The 13505-nt window shown below is 35.8% G+C and overlaps 1 protein-coding gene across 2 annotated transcripts; it reads right to left on the bottom strand.

Annotated features, from left to right (window-relative positions):
* Positions 1-3258: 3258 nt before the first annotated feature.
* On the bottom strand, positions 3259-11237 carry LOC113413373 (gastrin/cholecystokinin-like peptide). Of its 2 annotated transcripts, XM_087948212.1 has the most exons (4): positions 11157-11237; positions 8949-9022; positions 5550-5753; positions 3259-3518 (listed from the first exon to the last, which is right to left on the bottom strand). In XM_087948212.1, exons 3-4 carry the CDS (start codon positions 5749-5751, stop codon positions 3412-3414), a joined length of 309 nt encoding a protein of 102 aa, XP_087804338.1. In that variant the 5' UTR covers positions 5752-5753; positions 8949-9022; positions 11157-11237; the 3' UTR covers positions 3259-3411. The 2 variants fall into 2 exon arrangements, with proteins under 2 accessions (XP_087804338.1, XP_026525325.1); XM_026669540.2 differs by lacking the exons at positions 8949-9022; positions 11157-11237 and adding an exon at positions 8022-8104.
* Positions 11238-13505: the final 2268 nt, after the last annotated feature.

Raw genomic sequence — 13505 nt, 5'->3', positions numbered from 1 at the left:
CAACACAAATTGAAGAGCCACAGAAGAGAATAAAAATAAGAAAGAAGAATTTTAAATCATTCTTGGATGCTTCATAAACTTTATAATGTAACTTTTGTAATAAATTGCCATATAGATGTATTTTTGCAAATACCTTAAATTACAAATCATAAATCAGCATACATAATATTTTCAAATTGTATATTCTCATTGTGGAGCTAATTTAGCACAACTACCCTGCCATAAAATAAAAAAATTCCAGATGTAAAAACCAAAGGTTGAGTAGTTACATGCACAAACAACTTCTATTATTTAGAGCCATGAAAATTCCCTTGTTTTACTTTGACTTAAATGTAATAAAACATAGTTTCTGGTAAAAAAAAACACAAGTAAAATCAAAATATGTGTGGGAGAGTAGATACAATGGATAACTGCAACATATGAATTTGCATGTCTTCTATAAGTTGTTAAAATTGGCCTAACAAATCTATCTTAACCGTATAATGGTACACCCAAAGTAAAACAGATGTATACCCTTCAGAGGAACTTTGAAAACTGAGGCAGGGCCTTTGGTCTTGTTGCAAATGGTAGTAGTCAGAATCCTGGTTTGAATTAATGTTTTTCTCAGCTGCCCCTTTCTAAAAATCTGCTCCACTCTTTGCTTTGTAATGCTCTTTTAAAATAAAAATAAGACGTCATAAATTTGTGGATATTTCAGCAATCTCTTACTCAAGTGTATGATCCAACAGATCATAAACTTTCTTGCAGCTGCTGTTTTTATGAAAAGCAAAGCAGAAATCCTGTTTTATAAGACACTTATTATAGAATTTTAGAATCAGGAAATTCTGTCAGTTCAAGTTTTGATTCCTTACTGTAAAGCTTCCAGCCATTGATTTTCATCTGATTGTTGAGTGCTCTGGAGCAATGGTCCCCAACTTTTCTGGCTTTGCAGACTGACGGTGGTAGTGGCAAAGGTGGGGAGGGAGAAGGAATGGTTCTGCACAAGTGGTGAGTAGGTGTGCCTGCTACTTGCAATATGCATCAACATGTTCATTCACCCCTAGTTTGTACAACCTAGTTCTCAATGGGCTATAGCCATGGCCCTGCTCTGAGAATAAATTCACATCCTGCCACCCTCCACTCTGTCACCCTTTTATGTGGGTGATCATGTCTTCTCTTTTTTAAGCTAACCATACCAAATTCCTTTCACTGTTTGAAGAATTTAGCTTCCTAACCCATATCATTTTTGTTGCTCAGGCGTCGTCTGATTTGTGCAAAATAGAGTGGTATTATCACTTTCTGAGATCTTGACCCTATACCTCTGTTGATGCAACCGAAAACGACAGTGGTTCTTTGGGCAATGGAAGAACATTGCTGGTTTATGCTTAATCTGTGACCTACTAGAATATCCTTGCAAATGCTTCTAAGGCAGATAACTAACTACATGTGATTGCACAACTGCTTTTTCCTCTTTTAAGTGTAGGGCTTTACACTTTTCATTGTTGAGTAGGATTTGTTGGATTAAGGTCCAATGTTCAAGTCTATCAAGATCCTTCTGAATCTTGAGCTTGTCTTCTAGGATGTTAGTAATCCCTCCCCCACTCAGCATTATGTCATCTGTAAATTGTATGAGTATTCTTTCTATTCCCCAAATCTAAGCCATTTATGAATAGGACTGAACCTAGGACAGAACCTGAAGGACAGAACCTGCATAACTCCTTTAATTCAGACATAGACCCATTAAGAACTACATGTTGGCCTCAGTTGCTCAGCAACTGGGAATCCCATTGGGTAGAGAGGTCATCCATCCCACATTGTTCCACTTTATTAACAAGTCAAATGCTTAATAACATCTAAATACATAACATCTGCAGTATTCCCTTGTCCCAACATCTAATCACATTGTCAAAGAAACCATTAAGATTTGTCTGGTATGGGCTTTTTGTGACAAATACATGCTAATCACCTTGTTTGTATTTTGTGTGCAAACAAATTCTTTTCTAGGATTTTCTCAGTTATTAATGTCAAGTTGATATTTGTATAGTTTCCTGAGTCTACTTCCTTTCGTGGTTTAAAATAATGAAACAGCATTGGCTTTTCTCAAGTCTCCTGGCAATTCCTCTATGCTCCAGGCTTTCTCAAAACTTTCAGTCAGTGGATCTGAAGTGACATCTGCCAGTTTCTATAGAATTGTGGGATGTAATCCATTTAGGCAAGGAATTCATTCAGTGCACCTGAAAATTTGGGCTTTGCCATTGATATGCAACTTTTTTGTCCTGACTTGATTATGCATGTGGGGTCGAATTAAGGGAAAATATTAGAGGCTTGGTTGTTTCCTTGCAGATGTTTCATTACCCAAACTAGGTGACATCATCAGTGTTAGCAAGCAAAGAAACATTTGCAAGAAAACAATCAAGCTCAAAGAGCACCAAGAACTTTCCTTAATCTTTCCCTGCAAAAAAATATAAAAACATACTGAAAAGTTCTAGCTCCTGTGCATTATCATGCAGAATTGGCATGCTGATAGATTTCCAGGGGATCTGTTTTGGATAATTTTGGATATTTGAGTAGGGGTTTTTTTGTATTTTTTCTTTCCCCAAACATTACCATGTTTTATAGTGCTTTGCCTTTTGATCTCCTATTGATAGTATGGAACAGCATGTTTTGCTTAGATTAATAGGAAACTGAAGTTAGAATGGCCATTTATTTTTTTCTAGTTTGATTAATTGCAATTGCTTATTAAATCATATTTGGTTGGGTTCATGCCACAGACAATTTTAGCAGGTTGTACAAACAAAACATTTGAGAGGCTGCTTAAAGACCTGTATGTGTCCCTATATCTGATAGATTCACTTAAGTCCAAAACTAATTTATAAATATTTTTTAAAAGGTCATTTACAATTAGTCTTGGACAGCAGACACTGGAATTAACATACATTTAAATTCATATCCAAGTATGTCAAATAACATATACAAATAGCAATATATTTTATATTTATTTTCTAATTATACTTTTCTCTTTTTTAATAACACATAAGCAGGTGATTAAAGCTTGGAGGATTAAAAAAAATAGCAAAATTTTGGTTTAAAAAAGCAAAGCAAAAGTTATTTGGTTGTATGAACAACATAAATATGTTACATTTTGCCATGAAAGCATACACTTGTTGTTAGTCGCGAAGTCATGTCTGACCCATTGTGACCCCATGGACAATGTTCCATGGACAAATCCAATAACTCTCCAATCTTTCCATCTATAAACCACGCCAATGCAGTTATCAGTAGCAGTAGTATCATTTTTATTGGAACAAATAGGCACGAACACATCTTATCTGAACAGAAATGATTATCAAATAACTATTTAGAATGTCTGCTTTCTGCCTATGTCTACCAGACATTTGCCTGGGGCTTAAGCTCTCCCTGCCCCAGGGTAACTTAAGCATTTCCATCCTGATCTTCAGAGCTTCGTCGTCCAAAATCCATCCAGTTCGGAAAATGTGTATCGTCGTCATTCAGATTATTTCCCGTAGCAGCAAGTTCAGCTGTTGGAGAATAGACATGTGTTAATGGAAGGCGGGTAAAATGGTTCTGACCGTCCTGAATCTTTGGAACGATTCATTTGATTCTCTATATCCCAGAAAATAATACCATGGAGTCTTTGTGCTCTGTGGGTTTGACTGTTTGTGTGGTAAAATTGTTAGGGCATTGATGTTATTGTCTAGCTAGGTAATGAAATGTCCGCAAGCAAATAGCCAAGCTCAGAGAGCACTAAGGACTCCAGAGTTCAGTCCTGAGTTACATATATTTTCTTCTATTGGAATAAAACTGTCATTAAAAGTTTGGTTTCCAAAGTAAAATTTTGGAATAGAAGGGGGAACTTTCACAAAGAAAGACTAATTTTTTCTTACTACATGCAGTGATATCAGTTGCTATTAAAACTTAGTTTCTGCAATGAATATACTCTGAATTTTATCCTCAATCTGCTGTTCACATGGCTACTTGATTGAAGAGACAAAAGTAATGTTGGAATTTTGAAAATTAAAACTAGAGATGTTGTTGCCTGTCAAGGTAATAATGGAACAAAAACTCCTTCCCTCAAAAATTACTCAGGCAAGTTAATTAATATACTAAGAAAGCTGCATTAAAAATAAATTGACACATCCATTAAAATGTACTTTTGGAGGAATGTCTGTTGCAATGAAAAATACCAAGTAGTGTTAGTAGCAGGAGCTGGTTATTTGTCAATTCTATATGAGATCAACTGTAATCCTCCTGTACAGGATATTTACACCTTAGCAAGAACTCTCCCCCATTCCTTTTAAAACAAGAGCCCAATAAATTACTAAATCCATGAAAATACAATACAAACAAAGAATAAGCACGATAGGAGGGAAATGACTGAAAACTGAGCAAGAATTTGATTTATTACTATCTTCCAGCCATCATTTCATCTGTAAAATCAAATTTTATTCCATTGCCTTAAAGAACCACATTCACAAAGGTGGTTTTTCAGGAGACAACTGGACTTTCATGTTTTTTCTTTTGAAGATGCTTTGCTTCTCATCCAAAAATACACGCAAGTGTTGTATTAACAGAGGGATACAATCAAGATCAAGGGAAGTACTAATACCACTCTATAAAGCCTTAGTAAGACCACACCTAGAGTACTGCATCCAGTTTTGGTCACCACACTATAAAAAAGATGTTGAGACTCTAGAAAAAGTACAGAGAAGAGCAACCAGGATGATTAGGGGACTGGAGGCTAAAACATACAACAAATGGTTGCAGAAATGGGGCTTGGCTAGTCTAGTAAAGAGAAGGACCAGGGGAGACATGATAGCAGTCTTCCAATATTTGAGGGGCTGCCACAGGGAGGAAGGGGTCAAGCTATTTTCTAAAGCTCCTGTAGGCCAGACAAGGAATAATGGATGGAAACTGAACAAGGAGAGATTTAACCTGGAAATAAGGAGAAACTTTCTGACAGTGAGAACAATCAACCAATGGAACAGCTTGCCCTCGGAAGTTGTGGGAGCGCCATCACTTGAGATTTTCAAGAAGAGATTGGACTGCCATTTGTCAGAAATGGTGTAGGGTCTCCCGCTTGAGCTGGGGGGTTGGACTAGATGACCTACAAGGTCCCTTCCAACTCTGATTATCTGTTATCTGTAAGAAGCTTCTTCAGCTTTGAAAGGATAGTGAGGCATGGAATGATTTATATTCCTTGCAGATAGGTGGTAATATAAATATAAATTATAAAGGAACATAAATCCTCCCATTCCCCGTTATCCTGTCAGAGCTGAAGAAGCTTTTTGGATGAGAAGCGAAACATCTTCAAAAGAAAAAACATGAAAGTCCAGTTGCCTCCTGAAAAATCACCTTTGAGACAACCATGACCTGAATGACTGAGAATCTCTACAAACTTTTAACCATATTTACAATTCAGGTGTTGCTAATACAAAAAGAAAAGCAATGCCTATCTTCATTCTTACTAAGCACCCTCTTCAGTAACGTCCCCCAACCCATAATGAAGAACTTCCAAGAGAGTGGAAAAGAGGACGTGCAATTTATCTTACAGTCATACAGGTGAGGCAAGAACTGGGAGATCAAATGCTTCTGATCCTGAGTCAGCTGCATCGGCCAGTTGCGCCGGACCAGTCCCACACCTCTTTGCATCCTGTCTGGTCCTGGAACAGCCTTTGCTTGAGATTCAGATCTTAAAATGTTGATGCTGAGGAAAATGGTCAGCAACAGGCCAGCAAACATCCTGCCATGCATGTCTAGGGAAAAAAAAAGTAAGAATGCTGTTTGTTGAGTAGCCCATCCCCTCCGGTCTTTTTCCTGTAACCCCAAAATGACTTCTTCAGTCCACTCTCCAGAATGATAATTTGCCTAGATTTTCTAAACTGTGCCCTGGAAAAATGCAATTTTTGTTTTCATTCTAGTTACTCTAGTTATATAGGAGCCTCTGTGGCGCAGTGGTTAGAGTGCAGTATTGCAAGCTACTTCTGCAGCCCAGCTGCCTACAATTTGGCAGTTCAAATCCCACCAGGCTGACTCAGCCTTCCATCCTTTCGAGGTGGGTAAAATGAGGACCCAAATTGTTGGGGGCAATATGCTGACTCTGTAAACCGCTTTGAGAGGGCTGTAAAGCAGTATATAAGTGCTATTGCTACTCATTTTAAAATTTTAAAAAGTTATGTAGCGCCTTCTACTATATCACCATGCTTGAATTTCAAATGTGTCTGCAAATCCTCCATCCACTGCATGAAAAATCTGGCTGTGTATTTGCTAGTTGCTCATTCTGCTAATGCAAAAAAAAAAAAAAAAAAAAATGAGGGAAGAAAAATATAAGGAGGTATAAATAAGAATGGACTGATGATCTGGAGTGGATATTCCAGAAGGAAGGTGTCTTATTTAGTAGCATGGCAGTACTTATTTGAGTTTGGCTGACTCGTGGGGAGATGGAATTCAAAAGATTCAGAGGAAAGCATGGCAAACCGTATTATTTCCCATATATATATGTAAAAGGCATGAATTGTTTTTTGTACTAAATAGCTGGCTTAAGGTGGCCTTCCTTGAAAGCATAATTTGTTTTGATTTGTATATACATCAAATTGTATTGTTCCAACAACAGTTGGAAATGTAATTGTTCTGATCAAGTTTAGTGAGATAAAAATAGTAAAAAAGCCAAAACTGAAGGGGCTTTGGGTGATGCTGTGCATGAAAATCAGTACCGGTAGTAATAGTAATTCTGAATCAAGGGGACTGAGGGGGGGACTGGGGATATTGTGGGCAGATGAGTTGTTGGAAGATGTTATGCTGAAACATCAGTAGTGGTGATTGAAGAAAAGGCGAAAAGCTAAGTTGGATTTCATCTATCTCAGAAAAATTGCAGGTTGAATACTGCCACCTTAAAGAAGATCGTGATTCAGTCCAGCTTTTCCTAGTTAGTGGCTCCCATTGGAACAAATGGTAATTGTTCTGATTAATTTTAAGTCTAATTGTTTTGAATATTGATGGTAGGGCTGCTTTCAATGGTAAAACACCAGCCTTACAGGCCTACAATTCCTTCTTCATTCCATAGCAGTCAAATAGGAAATATGTCGAACTAAAATCTACAGAACCACTACCACTCAGTATATGGATAATATTGGACTAAAAAGATGAATGGCTTCCCATATTACTAATTAACATAACTGTAGGCTATTTAATTTTTCTCTTTTTGATGGATTTTTGGGTAAGAGAGAAGATGGGGAAAAAACTGGTGAGAAGGCATAGGAGAATTAGACATACAAGACAATATGTTAAGTCCTCATCAATTTTCTATGAGACAGTAGATTAATAACAGTCCATTATTGAATTAGAGCCACAATATTATACCTAGATTATTTCTGATTAATCTTAATATTCTGAAGGGAACCCCCCCAAAAAACCCCCTCAATATAATTTATGCAGATACGTGAAATATAATTTATACAGATATGTTTGTTTGTCTGTCTATAATATCAATGATATTCTTCATAATTTTTTTCCTGTTTCTTGTGAATATTTTCTTCTTCCAGAGCTTTATTTCTTTAAATCACATTTGCCCAATCTGATATGCTCTGGGTATGTGTGAGATAACAATTCTCATTTTTCTTACTTGGCATGTCCAATTTTTATGATGTGGGATTAGCAGGCTGGAGTAAAGTTGCATTTAAACATCACTCTAATTGTCCTGGGAATATAGAATGATAAATATTTAAAACTGATTCATATCTTCCATCTTATTTTGTTTTTTAAAAATCAATGACTCATTCACAATTTTCTATCAAGAGAGCATAGAAATTTGTGCGCTGGTACAATTTAATGAACAACCTAAGCTTCAAAAGATAGAAAAGAACTCATATACATAGTTAATAAGCCAAAATAACGAATCTTCTAAATTAAATTAGCATTTCTGTGGAGAATTAAGATAGAAACCCTGACACAACAAGAGAAAGTATGATATGACTTATAATTTTTAGTCTGGCAATTTGCCTAAGCCAGAAATTCCATTATCTTACCTATGGGAAGGTTCGGTCCAAGCTGTGCTTCACTTGCAACACGAATTCTGCTTCTTCCAACTTTGCAAACTGTTCTTTTAAAGAGCAGGGAGTTGGGATGGCCCTACCCACTCAAGAAGAACCTCCCATAGTTCTTCAGCAACACCCTCTAATGTCAATGTTGTCCCACCCACTTCTTCTCAATGTTTTAATGTTGCTTTCTGGATAGCAGGATTATTTTAATTAAAATTACTTTTCTTGAAGCCAGTAGATCTGCAATTCCTTGTTGTTGTTGTTTTTGACACAAAAATATTTTGCTGATAGAATAGGAGGACAGGTGGAGGCCAAAGTAACTTCTTGACCAGGTTTCCATTTGGAATGGAACAGAATAGCATGCCAGGCTGTACTTTAAAAAGTAGCTGATAGGGACAAGATACATATGATCTGATTTAAAGTTATATTTAATCATATAATTATTCTCCAGTCATTCAATTTCTCTTACATTAAACATTATAATTTAGTGGCAATATTTGGACATATTAGGGTTTTTATGTGCACCTAAGTTTTTGGTTTATGCATCCCTGCATGGTTTCTTTTAAGGAGCCATAGGAGCCCTTGTACAATATACTACCCCGTAAACCTTGGATTAAAAAAACACCATTGCAAGTTTATTATGAAAGTCAAAATTAATCAACCTCTAGGGAGATAGTGCACTGCTCTGCTGCATGGACAAGCTGGATGGACATTTGTTGAAGGTGCTGTGGTTTTTCTCTACTAGATTGGAATTGGCCTGAATGACTCAATGTTTTTTATGGCAGCTTAAAGTTGGATTCAAAAATCGTACTAAATCACGGTTTCTTGAAAATCCACAACAGAGGATTCACAATGATGAACAGTAGTTTAGGCTGTAAGGCAAAATAAATGAATTCCACTGGCATGAGAACTTACTGGCAGAGCTGAGTCAAACCATGTCCATTGGTTCCTCAATGCTTTCCCTGCTTTTCATGCATCTTCCACACTGCCTGCCATAATAGAATTGTTCAAAAATTCAAAAACAATAAACATCAATATTTAGATGCAATGATAACAACACATATTATTAGAGAAAATCACAATCAAACAAAATTCCTTTGAAGATAAAAGTAGCATGAAACTACTTCAGCCACAAACATTTTCTGTTTTAAGACAATATTCAGTACTCAAATATAATCTTTTGATTATCTTTGCTTCACTTTGTCATCACTATAATTTTCCAGATTCCTTTATGGACAGAGTATTTCACTGATATCTAGATAGATAATTCAGAATTTTATTTTTAAAAATTATTGTCCTGTTTGGATAAGCTCCTAGATTTTATCACATTGTTGCCACGGAACTATTAGAGCTATAAGGCACTACATTTGTCCCAGTCCATTGATTGATGATATATCCCAGGCTGAATTGCCAGTTTCATTCAGCTGATCTGAAATGCCACACTGGGCCTTGGTTTTGGAAAATAGGCATTCTCACAATGGCAGTGAGCATTTTTCAGAAGAGACCTTTTATGCAATCTTCTCTTGATCCTGATGATCTATAATGGCTTCCACCTTCCAGTCCTTTGCTGCCTTTGCATGGCATACCAGATTTTTCTAGTCCTTTGTTCCTGAAGAATCCAGTGTGGCTGAAGCATTAAAGTAGAAAGTTTGCAACAAAAAATAGTATACAACATTCTGGTTTGTTTGTTTTTTAAATTAGCACAAAAAGCTATAGCCTCTCATTTTGTCACCTTTGGGAATTTTGTTTGTGTAAGGGATTTGAGGGAAACTTCTATTTTCACTGTCTATTGGGAACATGAAGGTATTCATTTGTCCTGGTCCATTTGGTGTAAGGAAGTCATGTGAATCCACCATCCTGGATCATCTGAGCTTAAGGAACTAAGCTCAGCAGCAGCTGTTTCCTGTGCCCCGAGCATATTCTTTCCTTTCAGGAATGGGCCTAGTTAATGTTCATTTGAGTGTGTGGCTTACAACATTCAGACAAAGGAATTACAGTAAAATTAATAAAAGACTCAAAGATAAAAGATAGCAAGCGTGATGAAGTGAATGATCTCATTTTTCCCTGCCAAAGGCTTGGGTAAGGAACCAGATCTTCATGGATCTTCTAAACCACAGCACAATGGTGTTGTGATGAATGGTGTTTGTCAATTTTGGCAACTTTAAGATGTGTAGACTTCAATTCCTAAAATTTTGCAACCATCAAATTTTCTCCTAAATTAAGTATAGTAAAAGCATCACATTTTCTGTAAGGATCATTATTACAGTGTTTTCAAAGATAAAAAAAGTAAATACATTTCTGCCTATTGTTTCAGTACCCAAAGAATAGACAAGTTTGCAAACCAAATACAGCATTGCGATGCCAGTGATTATATATTTTTTTCCTGTAGATTTTATTTTATTTTTATCTACCTTCTCTCCTGGTAGATTAAGTTATTCATCTAAAAAAATATTTAGATCTGGAATGATGGTTTTGCCCATCTGAAGTGACTATGCTGGGTTCAGAACCATATACAATTGTATGAAAACACTTGGGGAACTTCAACTGCCATACTGTCCTATAATGATATTGCCAACAGATCCTGAGAATGATTTAAAACTGATTTTAATTTCCCTCCTTTTGCATCACTTTCAAGTAACCTTTTAAAAGTTTTGTCTATTTCCTTATATCTTTTTCATTCAGCTTAGTTTCTCTACTCTATTTTTATTGTATTATTATTAAAAATGATAAATTTCTTCAATCCTAACAAATTCTAGATAGCAAACAAAATATTTTTTAAAAAATAAAACCAAATATGAAAAGATACTTTATATAGAATATGGATTGATTGGATTCAGTCAAGAATTTGCTCTCTGAAGAATCAGTTACAATGAAATGCCCCAGAATGGTTAATGGAAAATCCTCTCCTTTTTAATATATGTTGCACACTTCATACATCAATAAAAAGAAGTGCAGTCCCCATTGCCCACTTGTATCTGTTATTCTGATGCCTCGACTCCTCTCTGTGGACTTTCCTGCCTTAGACTACAGTATGAGTAATGGACATTTAACAAGCCATGTTATGTCTATGTTGTGACATTTTGGACCAGCTATGGAAACCAAGGCCTTAGCTCAACTGCTCACCAGTTCCTTAGACTTGTTTCAGTTGTTGGACTCCCAATCTTGTTTATTCCATCATCAATGACCTCTTTTTTCATTGGTTTCTCTGAGAATAGCAACCACCAGGTATGTCTACAGATATGTTAAAAAAAAGTCAAGATGGTAATTACAATGGTATGACTGAAACTCTACCTTACAACAAATGCAAACATAGGTGAACTTTGGTTGCATCACAACTACCATCTTGATTTAACCACACTGGTTATTAAAGATTTAACAACCAACCCAACAGTAATAGAAGAACTCAAGAAGCCTAGTTATCTAAATTTGTCCCCTCCAAAGAATTGGCTTCACAGAAACAAGTTTCTCTTCTCTTCTCTCTCTCTCTTTTTCCCTCTCTCTTTTAAAAAATGCCTAGCATGTATCAGTCTAATCAGAAATTTTTTAAAATCATTGCTAGAAATAGTTCCTGACATGAGGAGGCATTCGATTTTTTAGAGTGTCAATGAGAAGATAGTGAATGGTACAGGTAGTCTCACTTAATGACCATTAAAAGTTACAATAGACTCCCCCCCACCCCAAAGTACTTACAACCCAGTTCAGAGTTCCGATTGGTGGCTACCACCTGCAGTCACATGACTACATTTCAGGGCTTGGCAACTGGTTTGCTTTTACCACCAGTTGCGGAAATTCATTGATGAGTGCTGTGAATTATCACTTTTTTTTTTTTTTTTTTTTGCCAGAAACCAGTCTTTTAAGCCAATTTCCAGCAAAAATGCCCATAGGAGTTGACTTGCTTAACCACTATGGTATTTACTTATGGACCATCATAGAGAAATGTCATAAAACTGAATTGGTCTCATGAGTGCCTCAGCTTATGACTCTCATGACTTATGATGAAAGGACTCCATTATGATTGTAAGTTGAGGACTACCTATAGCAAAATGACTTCCTTCTCCATTCCCCATAACCGCAGATATTGCTCTGTAAACATGTACAACTACACAGATTAGTATTTTTCATTTTTCCCACCCTAAGTAACATTAGGACTTCTTCCTTCTACCATCTTGCATAGCGCACGTCAGCACACACGTTGTCCTTTCATACTTGGGAATAATTAGAATTTAATACTAAAGGAAAAGGGCAAGTAGATGGAAAAATGGCCATTTCATACTTATCAGAGATTGTTCAGTTCTCGCAAGATGAACACAAACAATTTATTCTGCCATTACCAAATGACCAGGATGTGCAGAATTTCTAACTAAAAACATGCATCTATTTGTGTTCAATTTATCATTTTCCACCTGGATGCCCTTTGTTGTTTTAATAGTTTCTGGAGTAGAGATAAAACTGCCACCTTTTCTCTCTGACTGAAAGCACAACAAGCAGGTAATCAACTCCTACACCATTTCATTAATGCATTCTATACTAATAGAACATTAGAAATATTTTCCCCACAGAATAAAATAAAATGTCAATTTGTAGGAGATAATGATGGGGAAAGCAACCTTTAAAATGTGTCAGTTTAATATCTGGTAATTTCTATGTGTCATGCAAAATGCTATTAAAGCCAGAAACCAACCAGGAAAAAATAATGTCAAGAGCTGTGAAGCATAGTTCACCAGAATGATCTATTTCCTTTTCAAAGTGATGACAAGAGCATTCTCTGAATTTGGAAGGTATGCACAATGAACAAACCGCAATGGACTATTCTCACACTATTACAAAAAGTAGAGTGAATTTTCTAGAATTTTGGTTGTTGCTAAACTTTGGTTGTTTTTATTTTTTATTTAAAAAACATAAATAAAACTTTATACCTCATTATATCAATGTCAAGACATCTTTTATATTTCCTTACCATCTTTCTATATACATTTCTTTCATTATACAATTTCAACTTAATATATAAATAAATATAGATATGAATATAGATTAAGTATTTACATAATTCTTATTCTTTACCTAATTGCCATTTTGATTTCCTTTGGTTCTTAAACCATTCATACCAGGCATCACAGACATTATAATATATCGACTCTTCTTTGTCTCTTAATTTCATTGTTAGTCTGTCCATCTCTGCACAGTCTAAATTTTTTTTTTATAACAACACCTCTCTGGTGGTACAATTTCTTGCTTCCAGAATTGTGCATAGGAAATCCTAGCAGCTGTTAAAATATGTAGCATGTATTTATCTTTTTTATTATATTTTTCCATTATTATACCTAATAGGAATAGTTCTGGTTTGGATTCATTTTTCTGTTTTATTATTTCTTCTAAACACAATCAAATTATATTCCAATATTTCTTGACCTCTGGGCAGGTCCACCACATATGAAAATAGGTATCTTTTTCCTTCTTACACTTCCAACAGCT

The sequence above is a fragment of the Notechis scutatus genome, chromosome Z, assembly GCF_049901735.1.
Source record: "Notechis scutatus isolate UNSWTSFEM ecotype Mainland chromosome Z, rNotScu1.2, whole genome shotgun sequence".
Classification (NCBI taxonomy): domain Eukaryota; kingdom Metazoa; phylum Chordata; class Lepidosauria; order Squamata; family Elapidae; genus Notechis; species Notechis scutatus.
The sequence above is the reverse complement of the archived record's forward strand: the minus strand, read 5'-3'. Positions and strand labels throughout refer to the sequence as shown.